This window comes from Athene cunicularia (assembly GCF_003259725.1).
Source record: "Athene cunicularia isolate RWA chromosome Z unlocalized genomic scaffold, athCun1 chrZ_part3, whole genome shotgun sequence".
Lineage (NCBI taxonomy): Eukaryota > Metazoa > Chordata > Aves > Strigiformes > Strigidae > Athene > Athene cunicularia.
Genome location: NW_020799144.1, coordinates 9911482 through 9934310, shown reverse-complemented (window position 1 = coordinate 9934310; position 22829 = coordinate 9911482). Strand labels below are relative to the sequence as shown.

The 22829-nt window shown below is 39.8% G+C and overlaps 1 protein-coding gene across 1 annotated transcript in view; it reads right to left on the bottom strand.

The window, feature by feature from the left end:
* RASGRF2 (Ras protein specific guanine nucleotide releasing factor 2) overlaps positions 1 to 22829 on the bottom strand; it is a 91104-nt gene that overhangs the window by 24932 nt on the left and 43343 nt on the right. The window contains exon 18 of the mRNA XM_026866501.1: positions 8591 to 8697. Coding sequence (XP_026722302.1) covers positions 8591 to 8697 — 107 coding nt within the window. The remainder of the gene's footprint in view (positions 1 to 8590; positions 8698 to 22829) is intronic.

The window sequence follows — 22829 nt, the reverse complement described above, 5'->3', positions numbered from 1 at the left end:
TTTAAGTACACTCATAACCAGCCTGTTCATCTCCACCATGCACAGGATTAGACAGCAGTGTTGTCTTTACAAGCAAAATGTACAAGCACATTCCCTTTCCAGGAGGAGCCAGGAAAGCTGTACTACAGTATGAGAAGTGCTTCAGAAGCAACCTATTCCAGCTGAGTTTAAAAAAAAACCCAAACAAACAAATGAGATGATGGCTAGAAGAAAAGACACTGCAGCAGAGACAAGCAGAAAGCAAGAAAAATAGATTTAGCTATGCTGGTGAGGTACAGCTAGAAATATGTAGATTTACTATTGGTGGTTTATACAGAGAGTATAATTTTCAAGCTTTGACATGGGCTTAGTAAAAACCCAAAAGCTTTTCCTCTCCTGTGTCTTTAAATCTTCCTAAACAAGAGGAAACATTCCTCATTTAAACAATGTGAGGAAACACTGAATAACCCAGACAAATAAAAGGGAGCTAATACCCGAGAACCTCATTTATATTTGCGTACGTCAGTGATAAGGACTAAAGAAAACACTGCAGAGAGGGAAAGAAGGGGCAGATGGGGAGAGAGATCTACTGAAAAACTGTTTACAAGGAATTTGGAATATTTTTAAATAGATGGGCTTTGCCCTACAATTTTAATATATCTGTCTCTCATGCCAAACTGTAAACAGATAATTATTTCAGTGGCATCAGTGGAGTGGCTCTTAATCTTTTACACAGCAGATCAAACTCTACCAGAGTTAACTGAAGTTATTCTAGTGCTACAGTCCTCTAAAACAGTATTTAATTTTCCAGCATAAAAGCATACTTTTGTGCTGAGGGAAATGTTTATAAATTCACCTGCAACAATACACATGTGGAAGGAATTGATAAAGGATATTATGACTGGCTATCAGGAGGATTCATCCCTGAACTTGAAGTAAACCTGGCAAGCAAAGGACAACACTTTGTCTTCCAGTTAGTTTCAAGTGCAAAGAGACAGTCATCACTTGCGAAAGAGTGACAGTCCTGATTCTACAGTATCAGTGTTAGCCTGTCACTCCTGATGGACTATAATCAGGTTAAAAGTATGAGCTATGTTAATAGCATGACTGAGTAATTCTCAGCACATACAATACGAACATCTCCTTATCCAAGCACTGTGTAACCCTGTAGTACAAAGAAAACCTGAAAGGAGAATCTAGCCATTATCTACTGTCAGATTAAAGTGTTCGGGACAGATAAGAAATGTGACATCCCTGCCTCTAAATCCTGGAATGTAGTAAGTTCATGAGCTTTGCAGAAAGACCTCAGTGAAGAAGGACCTGTCAAGCCCCAGCAGAAATGGGTGCAGAGTATGGCTAATTAGTTTGACTGACTGCAAGCTTGGTTACCATCCTGGGAGTGACTCATGTTCCCTGAAGGGTCATGGCATAGCAAGCCCTTACACTTCTGTGATGATTGGACAGAGCACAGCAGCAATTAAGTGCATCACTATTCAATGCATCACTGTACTCTGCAAAGGGCATAAGTTTATGCAAACTGGATTTCTAAGTGACCAATGGCATGCTGGAAGGCTCACTCAGGGTTCCCTTGCTCTGCCTCTCTCTGAGGCAACCTCTCCGTTTCTTCAGTTCACTTTTTGTACTATGACATCTGTTTATTTCAGAAAGAACCCTAAAAATTTCTTTGCTGTTTCAAGGCAGAGGCTGCAGATCCTAAGGGTTTAATTGAAATGTAGCATAATTAAAATACAGCGTATCTTGCTACCACACAATAACTGTGGCATAAATGTAATTTGTTCGTATTTCTACAATAAACTCACTATAATTTAACAGGCATCATATTCATCACTTCATGCCTTTAAACATGAGCTAAGTGGGGCTCATATACAGGAATTTTTATCTTATTTTTTATTCTAATGTACAAAAATGGAATTGGCCAATTCATGTGCACTAAAACTATTTTTAACTAACCGAAATCATCTTTGCTTGGACAATTCTCTGTATACAGGTGTCCTCCATAATCCCTATCAATAACTATATCTGCAAAACCTTTTGTTGAAAACCCAACACTGCTTTGTTGGTATGAGCAAGAAAATGACTTGCAGTAGATTATCTCACAGCTGGAGCAAGACAGGTATCAGGCATGAGAACATAACCTATATTTTCAAACTTCAAGCCATGGTCTGCTTCCCAGGTCTTGTGGTAACTTCATAATTCACTGACACTGTCTGGCAGCCCATCTAGTTTGTAACAGAGTTAAGATTTGCCAATTAATTCCAGCTGAGATCTTCAAAGAAGCCAACAGAACAAGCACCCAGCTGTCATTCAAAACTGGGAAGTCTGGAGAAACCAGCCTCTCTTTCATCAGCAGCAGATGCGAAAGCTTTCTCCTTGGACAAGCTCCATTTCAATCTGCTTGCCACAGAAGCAGAAAAAAGCTTGATTTTGTAACATAAAGTGTTTAGATAAAAGACAAGAAAGTATTGTTAAACAAAGAAAATGAGGCTGCAAAACCTCACTACAATAATGAAAATCATACTATACTTTCTTCTCTTGGACTCCTTTTCCCTTCCTATTTTTCCATTTCTGCAGGAGTCAGTGGGAGTTTTATCCTCATGAGCCCTTTCTCTTCCCATCAACACTCTTGACTTCACAATGACTGACTGCCTTGCCATTTGTGTTTTCATTGTTTACAACGTGAGAATCCTACGCTGTTCCTCTCAATTATATTTTAAAAATGAAATGTAAACATGAACATTCTGCTGTTATTTTGGGCAAAAAGAAAGCTTTGTTGGCTTGTAGGTGGCTGAATGAAAAGAGGAGGGATAGGGAATGAAAAGAACAAAAATGTAAATAAAAAGCCCTAGAAAACCTAAACGAGCTGTCTTTCACACTGTGCTGGTTTTGGCTGATGAGCAATGCAGGTTTGATTCCTCTTGATCAGTGTGGTAAAAACAAAAGGTGTTATCACATTATGTGAGGATGTTTTTACCCAAATTTTTACCTGTGCCTTGGGAGCTCCTGGAGCATTAATTAGTTCCTTCTGTCCTCCTGAAACGTCTGCAGATCCAACATTACCACTGTATATTTACTTGGAATTTACGTGAGGCTCCTACAGTGTATGACCCAAGTTTTAAAAATAATTAAACCTTTTTCTAAGCCTTTATAGTATGATTTCAAGATAACAAAACTATTTAATGAAATCACATCCTCACCAAATAGGCTGAATTATTAGTTTTAATGATTCTGTTGTCTGGCCACGGATAAGTACATATTAAATACTGTCCACGCTCAGATAAATTTTTAAAAAATTTTATAAGTATGTGTTTTAAAAAAAAAACCCTAAACCATGGTTTTGACACAGTTGCAAGATACTTTAGGAAGCTAATTCATTCCATATCCCAGCAAAGACTCTCCAAACCCTGGCCAAAAATTTACTAGAGAAAAGTGAGCTAACACAAGACTGTGAAGCATTTGTTTGGATAATTTCTCTATCCTTCGGTTCATGCACTAAACCTGACCCATGTTATTACATGCTTGAGAGCAGCACACTGAAGCAAGCCAAAGGGATCCAGAGAGAGGAATGGAGGGTAGGAAATAACTAATGGGATGATACACGTCAGAGCACTTTTAACAGATGGTTGTGTGTTAGCCTCTTTATGTTGCACACATTTTTGAACATAGCACACTCTCATGGGGCTGTGCAGCACCTCATGTGCTCTGAGCACTAGAGCGCAATAAATCAGTACAATGTACAGATTTACAGACAAATGTAGAGAATTGACTGTCACTGGTGGATCAGAGTGCACCAAAACAGTTATCTATGCTGCAGAGTTATTCACATGCTGCAACAATAAGGAGGTCTGTAGTAGCACTTGGCACCCTAAAAAGAGAACTAAAGAAAGCCCCACAGTTTACCTGTCTGATTGTCTTTGCTTGTTTTTGCACCTAGTAACAAGTAAACAGCATTCTGGCAAAAAAAAAAAAAATGTGCACAGTAGGTCTCCTTTTATAGTGGTGCAGGTTAACAATGACCACAAGGATGTTGGGCAGATCATGAGGAGAACACTCTACGAAGCAGTGGGAGAAGCTTCTCCCACTGAGAACAGAAATTGCCTACTTGGTGCTAGGAGTTTTTGCAGCAAAAGCAAATTCAAAGCCAAGTGGAGAGAAAACAGTATAATTCACGTTTATCTTTGTGAATATCAACTTTTTTTTTTTTTTTAAATAAAACCCGCACTTGGCGGCTGATGAAGGTGAAGGATGTCTCAAATGCACTAAGTGACCAGAGAGTGATGCAAATACCTTAAAATGTAATAAAGTTTTTGGCAGGTCTGTTGATCTCACAGAGTTTTAATGCTTACATTGTTCTGTCATTTTGAAAATCTAATAAGCATTTCTTCACCAGACACTGGTGGCTAAGGGTTCTCTGGCTTGCAGTTTGTGTTGTTATTGTAAAATGAGGCTCTGAGCTACTGCTCTCCCAGGACTACACATCTTCACTGCCAACATTTCATACTATTTGGCGTGAGAGTAATTCTTCACTTGTCTTCCTTAAAACAGTCCTGTCCCATATTTTTTTGGCAGAATCTACTCAGTCATTTCTGGTTTGCTTAGGTCTTTTGTCCTTTCTGACTCCCTAGTCTCACAAGTAAACAACACAAAAAGCTGCTTACATGCTCTGTTGCTCTAGCATTCATTACTTTCTGTGCCAAAACCCTTGCATTTTAAAATATTTGCTATACTGGAATACTGGATTAAGAGAGCTAGGGAATTAAAATCTGCCACCCTTGCCGTGGCAAAAATAAAAGTGAAAGACTAGGGCATTCAGGTAATAACTTCCACTTCGAAAATGCACAGTGATGAACTGTCACTCATTATCTTTGTTCTCAGTATTTTTAGAACAGTAACAATTGTAAGCATAATGCAAAAGTAGGTGCAAAAGTATTCACAGAATGGTTTGGGTTGGAAGGGACCTTAAATATCATCCAGTTCCAACCCCCCTGCCATGGGCAGGGCCACCTTCCACTATCCCAGGTTGCCCAAAGCCCCGTCCAGCCTGGCCTTGAACCCTTCCAGGGAGGGTGCAGCCACAGCCCCTCTGGGAAACCTGTGCCAGGGCCTCACCACCCTCACAGGGAAGAATTTCTTCCTTACAGCTGATCCAAATCTACACTCTGTCAGTTTAAAACTGTTGCCCCTCGTCCTATCCCTGCCCTCCCTGATAAAGAGTCCCTCTCTATCTTTCCAGTAGCCCCCCTTTCAGCCCTGGGAGGCCACTCTAAGGTCTCCCCGGAGCCTTCTCTTCTCCAGCTGAACCCCCCAACTCTCTCAGCCTGTCCTCACAGGGGGTGCTCCAGTCCCCTGACTGTCTTCGTGGTCTCCTCTGGACCCACTCCAGCAGGTTCGTGTCCCTCTGAAGTTGGTGCCCCCAGAGCTGGACACAGCACTTCAGGAGGGTCTCAGAATTGTGGAGTAAGGATCAGAATCCCCTCCCTCACCCTGCTGGACACACTTCCCTTGATGCAGTCCAGGACACAGTTGGCTTTCTGGGCTGTGAGCACACATTGCTGGCTCACAGTCGGTTTTCCATCCACCAATACCCTCAAGTCCTTCTCCCCAGGACTGCTCTCAATTCACTCATCGTCCAGCCTGGATTAGTGCTTGGGACTGCCTCGACCCATGTGCATGACTTTGCACTTGGCCTTGTTGAACTCTGCAAGGTTTACAAAGGCCCACCTCTCAAATCTGTCCAGGTCCCTCTGGATGGCACATCCCTTCCCTCCAGCAAATCAACTGCACCCCTTGGCTTGGTGTCATTGATGAACTTGTTGAGGGTGCACTCGATCCCACTGTCTGTGTCAACGACGAAGATGTAAACAGCACCAGTCCCAGTACTGACCCCCGAGGAACGCCACCTGTCACTGCTCTCCCTCTGGACACTGAACTGTTGTCAGCCAATTCCTTATCCACCGAGTGGTCCGTTTGTCTAATCCATCTCTCCAATTTAAGAGACATGGATGTCATGCAGGACAATGTCAAATGCTTTGCACAAGTCCAGGTAGATGACATCAGTTGCTCTTTCCTTGTCAGCCAATGGTGTAACCCTGTTGTAGAAGGCCATCAGATCTGTCAGGTGCGATTTGCCCTTACTGAAGCCATGTTGGCTGTCACCCATCACCTTCTTATTTTCCATTTGCCTAAGCATAGTATCCAAGAAGATATGCTCCATGATCTCACCAGGTACAGAGGTGAAACTAACTGGCCTACAGTTCCCTGGGTCTTCCTTTTTTCCATTTTTAAAGATGGGGGTTATGCTCCCCCTTTTCCAGTCAGTGGGAACTTCACTGGACTGACACAACTTCTCAAATATGATGGACAGTGGCTTAGTCACTTCATCCTCCAGTTCCCTCAGGACCTGCAATGCATCTCAGCAGGTCCCATGCACTTCTGTGCATCCAGGTTCCTCAGATGGTCTTGAATCTGATCTTCTCCTACAATAGGTGGTTCTTCTTTCGCCCAGTCCCTGCCTTTGCCTTCTTCAACTTGTGTGATGTGGCTGGTGCCCTTGCCAGTGAAAACTGAGGCAAAAAAGTTGTTGAGTACATCAGCCTTCTCCATATTCCAGGTAATCAGATCTCCTATTTCCTTCTGGAGAGGGCCCACATTTTCCCTAGTCTTCCTTTTGCCACTAACACACCTATAGAAGCATTTCTTGTTGCCCTTGCCATTCCTGGACAGATTAAATTCTATCAGGGCTTTCGCTTTCCTAACCTGTTCACTGGCTACCCAGACAGTTTCTCTGTATTCCTCCCAGGCTACCTGGCCTTGCTTCCACCCTCTGTAGGCTTCCTTTTTATGTATGAGCTGGTCCAGAAGCTCCTTGTCTGTCCATGTAGGCCTTCTGGTGTTTTTGGCTGACTACCTCTGTGTTGGGATGCATTGTTCCTGAGCTTGGAGGTTGGGGTCCTTGAATCACCTCTCTTGAGCCTTTCTTCCCTCCAGGGTTTTATTTCATGTTACTCCACCAAGCAGATCCCTGAAGAGGCCAAAGTCTTCCTTCAGGACAATATTATATTTTTGCATATCTTTCGGGTACTTTTGAAATGGAAGCAGAGAATGCTTGTATTACTGAGGAAAGTATATTTTTGCTAAATTGCTACCATGACAGAGTATGCTTGCCCTCTTCACAGTTACTTTATGATAGAGTGTTTATGATAGAGAATCATCACAACTCAATCATGTCAGCTCTGAAACTTAAAACTTGTCTAACTAGTTGTAGATGGTTGCTTAATGTAAACAAAAGTCTGACGACTCCTAACATTTTCACAGTCACGTTAATTAACCATCTTTTAATTAGTGTAGAGGGTCAACTCAAGTCATAGCAGTTACTTAATATGAACCGTAGCAGGGACACAACAAGCATGTACAGTACACTACAATAACACAGAACAGTAATAACAGACTTCTGCCATTTCCATTACAGCCCAAGATTTTGCCATGCAGTGATTTTCATTTAACAGGTAGTCAAAGAAAACTTGGTGTACGTAGGTTGTGTCCAATAACTCTAAATGTTTAATCATTCCCATGATACCAAGAGAGGTTTTATTAATATATTCTGTGCTGTTCAGCTATTCAAACACAATCAATTTTCCCACTTATGCATTTCTTACTGACTTCATTCTCTAGCAAACTTAACCTCTACACAAATTAAACTCATTAGATGCTAAAAAGGGAATTGAGTTTGACATAGGACAGCTTGACATTGGTGCAGTTAGCTGTTCAATAAACCCTTTTTAGGTCAAGTGTTCTTGATGTAGTGACAAAGTAGTCTATAATTGCTGTGAGGTATCATCTATGCAAGGCATACAAAACCCCTTCATTTGCTTCCAAAGTGTTCTTTCTCTTTCTCTTTCTCTTTCCCTTCCTTCTTCCTTCTTTCCTTCCCTCCTTCCTTCCTTCCTTCTTTCTCTCCATCTCTCTCTCTCCTTTCCTCTTTTGTTTCTTTCAGTAAGTTTTCTGGTAGTCTTCTACATGCATGCTAAAATCTGCCAAACATTTGTCTCACCTGGCAGCCTAAAGGACATTTCTATATGAAATTCTACTAGGTACTCAGATTTCTTTCTTTTTTTCCCTCCTCTGCCAACACAGTTTTATTGACTATGTATCAGACCCACAGTCCTGTCACAACTGTAGAGAGACCAACATGAAGGACTGGTGACTCCATATGAGATTCACAACAAATCGATCAGTATCTGTATGCAAACACAAGTATTTTAACACACTCAAAATAACTGAATGCTGCCAATCTGGAAAATTAAACCAACCTGCTCAGAGTGTCTTTCAACACGTATTACAACAGTAAAGCACTCGCACACAATGTTACCAGGAATAATGTTGTAACTGGATATTTTCAGGAGAGCTTCGCAAGGCTGGGTGAAGGATTCTTCACTTAACAGTGTGTTTTTACAAGCAAATTTTCCATATTACCTTTACAGCGTTGACTTTCTAGGCCGTTTGACCTCTGCAATACTATACAGCAGCACTGCCCAAAAATATTTTGTTGGGAGAACACAGACGTGCTACAAATGGAGAGAAGAAAGGAAAGTACCTGAGAGTGCTTGGAGACCCAGTGGCGCAAGACATTAAGGACACGATTCGTGGCTGCTCTGCGTATTATGAACTCTTTGTCGCACATACGCTCAGAATTGTTAAATCCTGTGCAGAAAAAACACACGTTAAAGTTAATGGAGGTAGCAAAGATTCAAATATGGTATGAATAACTTTTGTAAACTGAAAGTGTATAGAACATTTATACGTAATAAAAGGAAAGACACCTATACAGACTTTCAAATATGACCATTTAGACTGCTGGAATTCTACAAGATCAGTAAAATATAGTCTTGCCCATCATAACCAATATAGACATCTCCTTGGATCAGCGTTCAGTTTTAGAAAGATTAAGAATATTTGCCTGTGTCATTAACATTAAGGACTCCCTTCATTATGGAAGGAAGTAACAGTAAAACGCAGAACCATACCAAAAATGTACAGGGTCTGTAATCAAACAGATTAAAGAAGGAAAGTGAATATGATTTAGAAAGAGGAAAAATGTAAACTTCAGAAGTGGTAAAGAAATAGGGGAGGATAGTAGTTTAAACACAGAGGAGGTGAAGGTCAACACAAGAAATATCCCTTCATAAGAGCAGTATTGTACAGGTTCTACTAGTAAACAGAGACTGTTCAGATAAGCCATTTGTTTTTTTACCACTGTGGTGACAAGAAAGTGGGAAGGTATACAGAAAACACATTTACAACCCTAGCTGCCTGAAAACAAAGATTTGCTAACTGCAGCATTTCCCCATACATCTTTGTAAAGACTTTTTTTTTTTTGTCAAAAATATTTACTTCTAAAGAAATAGTTTTAAAATCAAACAAAGTTTCTTCCTACATTCACATTATTGACTCTTTCTTTTCTCATTCTGTTGTAGCTCTATCATAAATACAATCTGTACAACAAAATAATGATTACATTATTTTAATAATAATAGAATTATTACATTAAAAACCTAAATTAAAAACAAAACAATAACACCCCAAAAGGTAACTAATAAAGGGAACAACCGGAAACACCCTTCCACACAACCAGTACGTTACTACTTATTGGCATAAAAGCTGTTCTAAAGCCTGTGCATTATTGTAAATAGCAAAACCAGATGAAACTGCTATTTATTTTATGAAAAGCTCATAGGTATTCTTAGAGGCTAGTATTAGCTTTGCTCTACTTTTAAGACAGTCCAAAAAATCCAAATTGCTGCTCTACATTTTTTGAAAGATAAGCCGGAAATGAAAAGTTTAACTGCAGTCTTCATCTTTTACTGTAGGTTGGACCCCAACACTTTTTTACATTTATATTTCAAGGCAGTTTTTAAACTATGGCATATTACACCATAATTGACATCTAAGATTCAGTATCAAAGGAAATTTCATATTAAAACATCTTCAGGAGTTTCACTGGCCATAAACAGCAATGTAGACAAAATCTTTGAGCCTTTAGTCAGTAAAAGTAACATAGGCAACATTTTGTGTGTTAATTTTCTATGCCTTTCACAGATAACCTCTTGCAGTAGCAATTAGGCATACACATTATAAACTGTTCAATTAGCCACTTAATTGCAGCAATGAAAGTCAGAATGAAAATTATCTATTAAAGCAGAAGAGTCTTTATCAAAGGAACATTAAGGAAAAGAAGTTTCAGTAAGCTGGAATGAAAACAGAAAGAAGCCTACAGAGACAGTTTTCAGTTAGGTGAAAAAAAAATAATAAAAAGAGCAAGACAGGAAAAAGGAAAATCCCCAGAGATCACTTCAGCAAACTTCTATGGTCCTCAGAATTACATCAATTTTTAAGCAGTAATTAGCTTGTCATGGAGAATAAGGAACATGTTCACTCATATCTACTTTCTCAGTACTTAATCCTGACGCCCTGAACCTATAAATGGAGAGCCCCAGTTTTGTAAGTAAAGAACTCAGCTGAATGTAGATGCACATGTGAATTTAATTCCAAGTCGGTGATTCATTGTACATCTTCCTGTTACAAGACTTCAAATAAATACTCAATCAGTGAAATACATTTTTTACAAAATGAAGCTGGTCATTTATTAACTCCATTCTGACCTTGTTTTTAAACACAAAACAACTCAGAAAGTCAGTATGTTTCCTTCTTTCTTCACAAAACATTTATAATTTACAAGACATTTATAATTTATTGTTCTTTATAGAAACAAAAATAATCCAAAAGTCCTCAAGCAACACTCACTGGACAAGACTTAAATCTGCAGATTGATTTTGGAGAAAATAGTGTTTATGACATTTTCTTGTGGGAATGCAATGGAGTGGAATACCCACTATTCTCTGTTTACTGGCTTAGCATCCTTACATTTGGATGTCTGGCTTTACTTCAGGGTTTTCCCTCATGACTTGTTCTGAGTAACAGTAGACCTCAGGTAGGCTGTGGATTCAGTACCTATGGCAGCAGCTCAGCAGAGGTAGACCTTAAACCAGAGCCAGTTATGCTGGAGAATAACACATGGAGACCTTGGATCTTCCTGAGGCAACAGAGGCTGTAGCAGGACAAAGTCACTGGGACTTGTGGCATTCAGAAAAAGAAGCTTAAGCCTCTCCTTCTGTTACACAGACATGGAAAGAACACCCTGCAGTTCAGGACAAAGAGATTGATTATACTCCTACTTCAAAAAGTGGTGACAGTGTTCTTGAAGACCATCCAGTCCAACCATTAACCTAACAGAGATGAAGAACCGCCCCTCATGAAGAGTGAGATGTGCAAGTCATCACTGGACAGTGTGGAGAGACATGCAGAAGTGAAGCATATGACTGTGGTGGGCTGACCTTGGCTGGATGCCAGGTGCCCACCAAAGCCACTCTATCACTCCCATCCTCAGCAGGACAGTGCGGGGAGAAAATAAGATGTGAAAAACCTCATGGCAGTTTTAATAAAGTAAAAGCAAAGATTGTGTGAAGAAGCAAACAAAGGATTTTATTCTCTACTTCCCATAAGCAGGTGATGTTCAGCCACTCTCCAAGAAGCAGAGCTTCAGTATGCATAGCAGGTGCTCTGAATAACAAATGTCATAATAACAAACACCCCCCTGCTCCTCCTTTCTCTTAGCTTTTATTGCTGCGCAGAGGTCATATGGTATGGAATATCCCTTTGGCCAGTCTGGGCCAGCTGTCCTGCTATGTCCCCTCCCAGGATCTTGCCCACCCCCAGGCTACTGCTGAGGGGGCAATGTTGGAGAGGCAGCCCTGGTGCTGTGCGAGCACTGCTCAGCAGCAGCCAACACGCTGGCGTGTCATCAGCACCCTTCCAGCTACCCATGCAAAGCACAGCACTAGGAGAGATGCTACGGAGAAAGGTAACTCCATCTCAGACAGAACCAATGATACACTCACTTCTTACAGTTCAGAAGGAACTGCATGTCTCCATACGATAATATTTCATAGAACCTGTATTGGGTTTGTGTGTCAAGGTTTTGGTAGTGGAGAGCTATGGGGTGGCTTCTGTGAGAAGCTGCTAGAAGTTTCCCCTACATCCAACAGAGCCAATACCAACCAGCTCCAACATGGACCCACTTCTGGCCAAGGCTGAGCCTATCGGTGACAGTGGTAGCACCTTCGGGATAACGTAGTTAATAAGGGGAAAAACTTGCCTTACAGAAGTAGTTGCAGCTGGTAGAGAGGAGTGAGAACATGCGAGAGAAACTCTGCAGACAGCCAGGTCAGTGAACAAGGAGGATGAGGAGATGCTCCAGGTGCCAGAGCAGAGGTTCCCCCGCAGCCCGTGGTGCAGCCCACAGTGGTCCACAGTGGAGCAGATCTCCACCTGCAGCCCGGGGAGGAGCCCACCCCGGAGCAGGGGGATGCCTGAAGCACTGTGTGACCCCGCGGGAAGCCCACGCTGGAGCAGGCCGTGAAGAGCTGCAGCCTGTGGGATGGACCCACGCTGGAGAAGTTCACAGAGGACTGTCTCCTGTGGCAGCAACCCCACGCTGGAGCAGGGGTAGAATGTGAGGAGTCCTCCCCTTGAGGAGGAAGGAGCAGCAGAGACAACAGGTGATGAACTGACCACAGCCCCCATCCCCTGCCCCTCGTACCACTGGTGGGGAGGAGGGACAGAAAATTGGGAGTGAAGTTGAGACTGGGAAGAAGGGACAGGTAGGGGGAAGGTGTTGTAATATTTGGTTATATTTCTCATTACCCTCCTCTGATTTGATTGGGAATAAATTAAGCTAATTTCCCCAAACTGAGTCTGTTTTTCCAGTGACAGTAATTGGTGAGTGATCTTGCCCTGTCCTTATCTCAACCCATGAGCCTTTCATTATATTTTCTCTCCCCTGTCCATCTGAGGAAGGGAGCAGCTTTGGAGGGCACCTGGCATCCACTGAGGGTCAACCCACCACAATGATCTTATCTAGATCTATTACCAGAATATGTTGCAAAGTGTGAACCTGTTGAATGGTGATGTTTAGCACACTGCCAGCTCTCAATCCTTAACTGACTTGTAACTGAAACAGGAGTCAGGACTGTCAGCAGGTGGAAGAGATAGTTACCATCCACATTATTAAAATACCCATCAGGCACAGATTTGTTAAATTAGTCTCAAAATTATAAGTTATTTAATAACCTCTCCTATTCACTAGATGAAGAAGTGGATTTATATACATGAGCTCTTCATTAAAATTATAGACAATAGCACCATTTTTTTATCTCTTCACCTATGTATCAGAAGACTATATAAGTGTAAATTTATACATAGATAGATACCAGCAAATCTATTCAAAACTATTGTGTCAGCTCCCTTCCAGTCAGTACAGCAACAGCTAAAAACCCAACCATTTAATGGGCTGGATTGTATCACTTCTGATACTATGTCATATTATTAACCTAAAGAAAAGTTAGTGAATACTGAAGGTGAAAACAAAAGAAATCTCAGTAGTTTTTACAGTCACTGAGTAGATATTTTCATTAACCAAAAGGTGAGAACATGTAAGATAAAAGGCTCAAGAACATTGACATTCCACAGAAGAGTGGTATTAATTTCAGGATCTTACACAACTCAGAAAAAATACAAAAAAAATCAGCTGCAAACAAGAAAGATCAGCATGCATTGTTACTTCTTTCTTGGTCTTCTGACAGAAAAGGTCTAAACAAAACATTAACAACAACAACAAAAAAAGCACAACAAAAAAATTACTATCACAGTTGCATTAATCTAACAGAAACATGCAAAAAAAAAGTTATTGGCCAGTACTTGTTATGCTCCTTGCAACTTTCAAAGCCACATGGACTTTGGGACAGAAACTGCAAAGGGGATATGACTGCAGACTAAGATGTGATGAAGCCACTACAGAAGATATCCAAGCAGGCATCACTGAACTTTGATGGTGTCATTGGTGTTTCCTGAACTTTTGACAGTGCAAATTCCTTCTAATATATCATCTCTACTGCTGCTCCTTACTTCCTCCTCTCTCTCTTTCTGCTCACTTAATCCTCTCCTAATATAACTCCAAACAAAACCCTGAGCCACCATGACAACTGCAACTATTCCATATGCATAGCCTACTTGTTTATGCCTATTTCAAAGAGCCCAGTATACAACCTTATCTGGTTCTGCATGTTCATGTCACCACTTAGGGATAATCCATTTGTCTGCTGCTGTCTATGCTGCAAGATGTCACCCAACCCTCCAGTCCTGTCTGCTTTTGCAACAGGTGACAGTGGTGCGAGTTTAGCAGAGACTCCAAGCTATCTTGTCTACTGCAAAAAAACAGAAGACAGCCAGAACCTTGCTGTCCATATTAAGTGTGAAATCGGACCTGAAAAGTACACATACTGAAATTTTGTTGTCGTTTAATGCTGGTAGACAGCTAAAAGAAAGGGTGCTGACCCACAAACTAGAACTGCAAACTGAGGCTTCAGGTTAGTTGTTGATCTTCAAGGAACAAGGGTTTCATCACACTTCCATGGCATATCTCAGAGAGCATCCTACCAAACAGTTTCCTGTTAACCTCTTAGAATTCCTGCATCTGCTCTATTATTCCCCATACACTTTTCCTACCTAATTTGGGGCTAGGAACAGTTTTAAACTCTGATTATACAGTCCCTAGCATAATATAATTTCTGTTCATGATTTGCTCTCAGGGACACTCTTAGCCATGCAGGCTACAAATCTGGGTGGGTTGAAAGGTTAACAAAATAGAATCACAGAATCATTTAGATTGTATAAGACCTTTAAAATCATTGAGTCCAACCATAAACCTAACACTGCCAAGTTCTCCACTAAACCATGTCCCTAAGTACCACATCAACACTTCATTTGAATATCGCCAGGGATGGTGACTCAACCACATGGGTAGCCTGTTCCAATGCTTAATAACCCTTTCAGTAAATAAATTCTTCCTAATATCTAATCTAATCCCCCCCTGAGGCAATTTGAGGCTATTTCCTCCCATCCTATCACTTGTTACCTGCGAAAAAAGAGACCAACACCAACCCTGCTACGACTTCCTTTCAGGTACTTGTAGAGAGTGATAAGGTCTCCCCTCAGTCTCCTTTTCAACCCCAGTTCCCTCAGCCGCTCCTTGTAAGACTTGTGCTCTACAACCTTCACCAGCTTTGTTGCTCTTCTCTGTAAATGCTCCAGCACCTCAGCGTCTTTCTTCTAGCAAGTGGCCCAAAACTGAACACAGTATTCAAGGTGCAGCCTCAACAGTGCCAAGCGCAGGGGGACAATCACTTCCTTAGTCCTGCTGGTCACACTCTTTCTGATACACGCCAGGATGCTGCTGGCCTTCTTGGCCACCTGAGCACACTGCTGGCTCACATTCAGTCGGCTGTCAGACAGCACTCCCAGGTCCTTTTCTGCCAGGCAGCTTTTCAGCCACTCTTCCCCAAGCTTCAGATAAAATTTTATCTAGATTGGTATCCAGAAGAAAATGCTTGCAGAAAGTGTCTTTAAAGGGGGCAATTTTGAAGCGGTCCTTCCCATAGTGTTGTCCTTGGCATTCAGCAGTTGGAGAGCTAGCCACACACATTACACTTACATCAGTGGCAAAGTAGGTATGATTTTTCCTGTGTTCATCTTCACTGTGACTCCAAGAGAGGAAATAGGTGAACTCATCTAGCAGGTTGCCAATCTTCGCAACATTTTAATTAGGATTCTGGATGGAACTGTCCACATCCAGACTCCATGGTGAAATAACCTGAAACATGGTGAATATGTTTCTCTCCTGAAGGAAGCTATACATTAGAAATTTCAGCAGTGTTTCTAATCATTAATCACCTTATGGACAACTGCTTCAATGAGTGCTACTTTTCAGTTATGTTTTCCCCAGTATCTGTTGAGATTAATATATACTGCTTCCACAAACAGTTTATTCATGTATCGGTGATGCAGAACTTTTATCACAGGCTGTCAAACACAATGTTAACCTGCCAGCTTTGCTAATTTCAGTGAATTAATTCTTCCAATATAATCACTCTGTTCATGTACTTGTCTTCCAATTATGTAATGCACAATCCAGTTTCACCTTCAGATGTTTTCCTTATGTGCACTATAATAAAAACTAATATTTTTATAGCTTCCACTAGCACCAAAGATTTTTTTAAAAAAGGGGATAAAGGTATTTAAAAAATAAAAATCTCAACACCTGCAGACAAAGCTAGATTAAATTATGACAATATCCTGTACATATACAGCTCTTCTTATGTGAAAGCCTAAAGCATTTTCCAGTTGTAGATGTCATTATCTACCCTGTTCATAAAGCAAAAAAACCATAGGCAATCGATGTCTGCAGGTAGGATGTGTCAGTATTTCCACCTTTGGAATTGCTGTTCAGGACCAGATCCAAAGATCTTATCACATGTCTGTGTGAGACACAGAACAGACCCTCTCCTAAAAAGCTAATAAGAAGTCCCTATAGCAAAATCCTGTCCCACTTTTTCTTGTTCTACTGAACAAACCTGACTCTATCAGCAATTTACATTATTTCTTCTTTTAAATCCACCTCACTCAAAAGGAACATTTGTATTATGTTAAATTCTGCACTGTGTATGTTAAAGAAATTACATGATGCACATTCACTTTTCTATTTCACTTAAGCTGTCAAAAACTCACAGTCTAGTTACAGTAACTGTATTCTCTGTATTTTGCTTTTCTGCATTAATACAGCAACACACGATTCCTGACCACAGTAATTAATTTGTCAAAAGTTTTGATAATATATCTATTTTTAAGGCTTTATCTATACAAAAAATAACTTCTGCTCAGAAGATTTAGGGCTAAGTTGTTTGAAGTTATGAAGACTGACTTCAACAATTTTCTGGGATCTTTCTATGCAAAAAACTTCATTTCAGAAGAAGTTCCTTCATGTTGGCTTCACTGAAACATTCTGGAATCATGCACTGAAGCTGCATTAGCACCTAACATAGGAGAAAATTGCACTGTAACCTTTGAGGAGGACACAGCAAACCCAACAGAGTCCCAGGGAGGTGAAAGGGAAACATTGATGGTTCACAAGACAGATGACAAATAATCAAAAAAAGTATCAAATGTAGTTCTCTGTCTTATGGGTCTTTTTCTTCTGATAAACATGCTTATGAGTTGTAGGCTAGTTTCATGATTCAGCCTGGCTCAAAATCCTGAAAGCTTAGGCTTGGCAAACATCAGTGTTACTGTCTGACCTGGATCAAGAATAAATACTAACTGCTCAGGCTTGGAGCAGTGCAGTTTTCATCCACAGATTAAAACTGAAAAAAGCCTCTCCAATATATGCAGCACATAATAAGTCTTCCTAATATATATGCAGCACAAAAAACCTGATTATAAGTTTGCCTTGACATACCTAAAAAAGCTTGGGTGACTGTTTAAAGGTATCCATCTTTACGGGTCATGCACTCTCAGGCAAGTAATGGAGTTTCACACATTTTCAGAAATGCGTCAGAGAGTGAGTAGCTTAATACTGATAAGAAATCTAAACTGCCACGGATTCTGCTCTTTTCATTTCTTTAATTATGATATCAGGTTGCCATAAACTAGCCAGCTGAAGAATGGCAGAGCTGGAAAAGAAGACCATGTCAACAGAGATGAAAAGAAGCATAAAGATGGTGAACTCTTACTCACTGCATAAAGAATAGCATCATCACTAATACAGTTCCTCCTCTTTTTTTTTTTTTTTTTAGCAATTGTCAAATGTGCACATTCAGATTTATAATGGAGCAGGTCATATGAGCAGTCTGAGGCTTGAAAGTAGGAGCTATCAAGTCTAGCCATGATCTTTGGGCTACTTCAGTTTAAGAGACAGGCATATTTCACTAGTTCACTATGCCAGGGTTTGAGTTTGTTTCACAAAATTTCGTTAATTCATACAGTATTGGAAGAAACAACTATTAAAAAGCAGAAGAAATCAAGTGTCCCATGTATTTCAGGCTTTTATAATTTCACTTTCACTGCTCCTCAGGACATATGAAATCATTTTGTACTAAGAAATATGCCACTGAAAATCCCTATTGTAACCACCCACGTCAGAAATAATTCCAAGTATGTATTTGGTTCTTCTGCCTAAAGCCTCCACCACAAATACAATCTAACTATCAAATCAAGTCAAGGGATTATAGTCTTAGTAAGGTAAATCCCATGGATTCACATGCACCAGCTGATGTACAATAGTGTAACACGAATAAAGCTATAGTGACTGTTTAATTTCAGCAAAATATTTAAGGGAAAGGTTGGTAAACTATATTTAAATTACTCTTGCTTTAGAAAGGGGTTTTTTTCCTAATCAGACAAAGAACACAACATTGACATAAAGCACTTATGTCATAATTATGCTGTAAACTTGAACTAAATCCAGAAGTCCAAAAATATATCAAGTAATTTTGGTTTAATGGATGGGAAAAAAAGGTAAGTGGCTAAAGAACATGCTTAAGATTAAGATACTATTCTAACTCCTAATAATAGTATGGTTGCTCTGAGAATTATAATACTATGAGATTATATGGTTAAAACATGAGTACCATAAAGAATGAAAATATTCCTTTAAACTGAAAGAACTGTTCAAATTTGAAAATTTGTCCTTTAAAAATCCTTAAAAACAGGGTTACTGCTATAGATATAACTGTCACACACTCTTGGGATTTCTGGTTTTTTAATGGAGATAGTCTCTCAGGAGACTATATCAGAGTCTCACACTTGGAAGAAAATCTTTAAAAACTGCTAAACACTGAAAACATGCTTGCAATTACAAGTTACACAACTTGTTATGAAAAATCCCTAACTCAGAAGTAAAAACCACCAAAGAGTCTGCATATTTTTTTTCTAACTAAAATTAATCAGCAATACAAGACTGCATTTTTGGCACATTGGAATAAATGCACAGGTTCAGAGAAAATAACATTGTTCACTTCTCTTGTAAAGAGAGAAAAAAACAACGTGCGTGCTTTAGCACTTACATATATTTTAACAACACAGAGAATGAGCATCTGGAGCTTTAGACTACTGTATTTTGTAGGATGACTTTTCCACAACTGTAAGTAGCAGTAACTCCATTACCACTGGACAACATCCTATTCTTTTCCTCTTCCAGCAACAGCAAATAGAGCAAACAAGGAGATAATGCCATCACTAAAACCTAGTGCAAAATTTTGGTGTACATGCATGTATCTTCAAAATCTATTTGTTTGCACACAGAAGTATATGTGTGTGCATGCATGTGTAACTCCTAGTCCAATTTTTCTACTGAAGTCTTAGGCAAAATCATCCAAATCTTGTGCCTTTATTTACATATATATCTCTAGAAAAGAATAGAGCCTGAAATTCAAAGGCTGTTGTTGCCAACTGTGTTTACAGATTGCAGAATATCATGTCAAGTGTGCAATATGACAGCAGAATTTTCTCCTATCACTTATTTATATAAAAGAACTATAGGGAACAATTGACAAAGAAGAAAAGCCTTTTTGAAGAGCCTACCTTAACGATTACATTTGTGACTGGTTTCGTACATCTTTGACACTTTTTTTTTCACTTCAGCAATGTTTGAATTATCTTCCATGAATAATGACAAGAATGGCACACTGCAAGTTGATAATTCTTTGAATTTGTACTTCAGCCAAGTGGGTTTTCCTGCGTTCCTGCTATGTCTCTTAGTCTTCAGGGAACATATAACCAATTTTTACCTGCTGATGTATTTCTGCATTTCAAGTGATCTCTAGCTCTTGATTTCTTTAATTACACATTGTCTATACTCTCAACCTGCTCTATCAGCAACACGAAAAGTATAGCAGATCTTTTTTGCATAATGCTCACTGTCTTTTCAAGAACTATTCAAAGTAAGCTTTCAGATCTTTAAAATGCTCCGTGTGCTCTGCCATAAAGGAAAGGTTAAAATAAAGTCTATGAAAATGTACAGTTAGAAACAGAAAACTGAAAAAAAAAAAATCTTTTGGAATTTTTTCCTGTAGTTGGTCTGGCCTTTTTTTATAAGATAAAGGAAGTAGTTTGTAAAGTTATTTAGATTTTTTAATGACAATAGGAGTAAAGGTTAAATGGAAAGGAGGCTATAATTGCAAAGAGCCAAATGTATCATTTTTCAGACCATCTGTGAACAGATAGTTGACTGTCATGCAAAACAAAAATTGGCATGATGCATACCAGTCAACAAAAAATCTCTGAACAAAACAACCAGCTCATAAGCAGTTACCAGACCACTTATGATTGAGACACAAATCAAGCAACTCAATAGTAGCATAAACAAATATTAATTATGCAAGCAACACATAGGCTAAGGAAAAAATAAGAAAGGAAAAGACCACAAATCCTCTCCACTTCTCTCCCCACTCCACGCACACCACTGGGTACACCAAATGTGAGGAAGATAATAGAGAATATAAACAAACCTGCCCTCATTACGAACCAGACCTTTTGGTCAAACTCCCTACTTGCAGCACTGAGACTAGGGCTGGTTTCCTGCAAGCAGCGGTCACAGCTTCATTCCAGCTTCTCTCCTCCTCATCTTAGGAGCTGAGAGAAATACCAACTAAGAGTTTCCCAGAGAAGCTCAACTAAACCCCCAGAAAATACATATTCAACACATCCCATCTAATCGCAGTAGGATTGTGGTGGGCCATTTGGGGGTGCAGGAATAGGGACTGTACTAGTCTCCCATCTTAGATGAAGGAATTTTTTCCACTTTTGTTTGCACATGTCTATGAAAACAGTTTTCCCTACAGCTGTTCAGGATTTAATGCAACAGGTCAGCAAATGTGGTTCACAGTGTCATAACTCAGGAAATGTCCAGTGCAAATACTTTTTTCCCTGAGTAGACAGCTCCTCTAATAAACTAGAATGAGAAATTCAAGAGAGAGGAACACATTAAAATAGGGAATCCTAAATTTCTACTAAAGTGAAAAAAAAAATAATCATTTTCCCCCTGGCTCTTAACTTCCAAGAGCAGGGATCACTTCAGACAAAACTTTGTTTTTAAGTCATTCTTTTAATTCAAAGTTATTGCTCTAAGAAAACTGCAAGGGGAGATTCAAATCAGTCTAAACATGAATGTTTCTCCAGTTATCCAAAATTGCTAAGCAACGGTTTTGTTAAATTCAAAGGGCTCCTAATTCTGGAACAAAAATAGAAGTCTACTCAAATGCACTACAGAGTAGGTGAATATTCAGAAGAAAGGAATAACATTCAGGGTTATTGAATTAGAAGGCAGATTCCAAACAAATTAGTTTTAATCTCTATTTTCACTTTGCTACTGATTTCCCAGTAAAATATCCTCTGGCAAGAGAAAACATACACTCATCTCATAAAAGCAGCCTGTTGAACTTAGCCTGTATTAAAAATGCAGGCTGGAACAGAAAGCAATTTTGCCTCTTTGCTGTGGCATCATCACCAACCCCCACTGACCCCACACACCGCACCTCACACCAAGTCCCCCAGGCAGCCAGTGGGCCAATGGAAACATCAGCACTGGCCACCTCTACCTTAGCAATGACACCTGGGCAACTCCTGACAACCCTTCAGCCACCAGGAAGGAAAGCTGGTTGGGTATACACCACCTGTTATTTGTCACACAAACTTTTTAAATGGAGAACAGTGTCAGCTGTAGAGTAAGTCAATGGTACTTCCCACCTGAAGTTTTTTAATTGAAATGGGGAACTGCAGGGAAGTTCAGTGTTCATATCTCAGTGCTTCTCAAACCTTGTGAATCTGCATAAATTGTTCTGGAAATCTCATTACAACATGTTCCCAAGAGGGAACTAGAACTCACTTTCCCACTTCCTGGCTAAAGCCATTAGTCAAACAAAAATGACAAGTAAAAAAACTTGGTTGTCCCGTGTAGAGGATCAGGGGAGGATAACAAATCCTACACCAACTCTTTTTGGAATTAAGTATCTCTGATCACTGACAGAAAGGGGGAACCAGGGAGGGTCACAATGCAAGCAGGATTGATAAGCATATGCCTGCAACAATTTCAGGCATGATTTGATGATCCCATATCCCTGACAGGAGGCTAGATGCCCTCAAATGCAATCTTGAAGTTCCATGTGGGAACCCATGACCTGAAGAAGTACAGTTAATATTAAGGTCTGCTTCTAACTGTCTAGAAACACTCTCCAAGATACTTGTGACCCAGCTGTGCCAATTTACTCCTGTGAAGAGTAGTCCCACTGGGATAAACTGCAGATTCAAAAGGATTAAATTCTCTGCATCTTGATTATTGATTGGGATCTCACTATCACTTTTTTTTTTTTTTTTTTCAGGTTTAGATTCACAACGAAGAGTTCCACAAAGCTTTTGCACTACAGAGAATGAGATGTTATAACATAGAGAATTACTGCAGTGCAAAATTACTGTAACTATTACTAATAGCAATGTTTATGGCATCATACTGGGTATCAACTAGAAAAAGACACTCATTTTCTGGTTTTGCTTTAGACATGGATACCTGTGTACAAAGACAGAAGAAATATATACTTTTCTAAATGTTAGCTTGTAACCACTGATGTAATTTGAATCATTTAGTACAGCACAACACGGAAGTGCATTATCCAGCTATCCACGTAATGTAGAATCCATCTTGACATCACCATCAGACACTGCTCCCCTTTCACATAACATTAATTATAACAAGGACATCTCTTTGTCTGCCCTCTCACAATGGAAAAAATAAGGCAATATGAACCTCACAATTCTAATCTTTATCAAATTCCACACTAACTCAGCTGTCTACTCCAGAATTTCTCTCAGGAAACATAATGGTGCAATGCCAC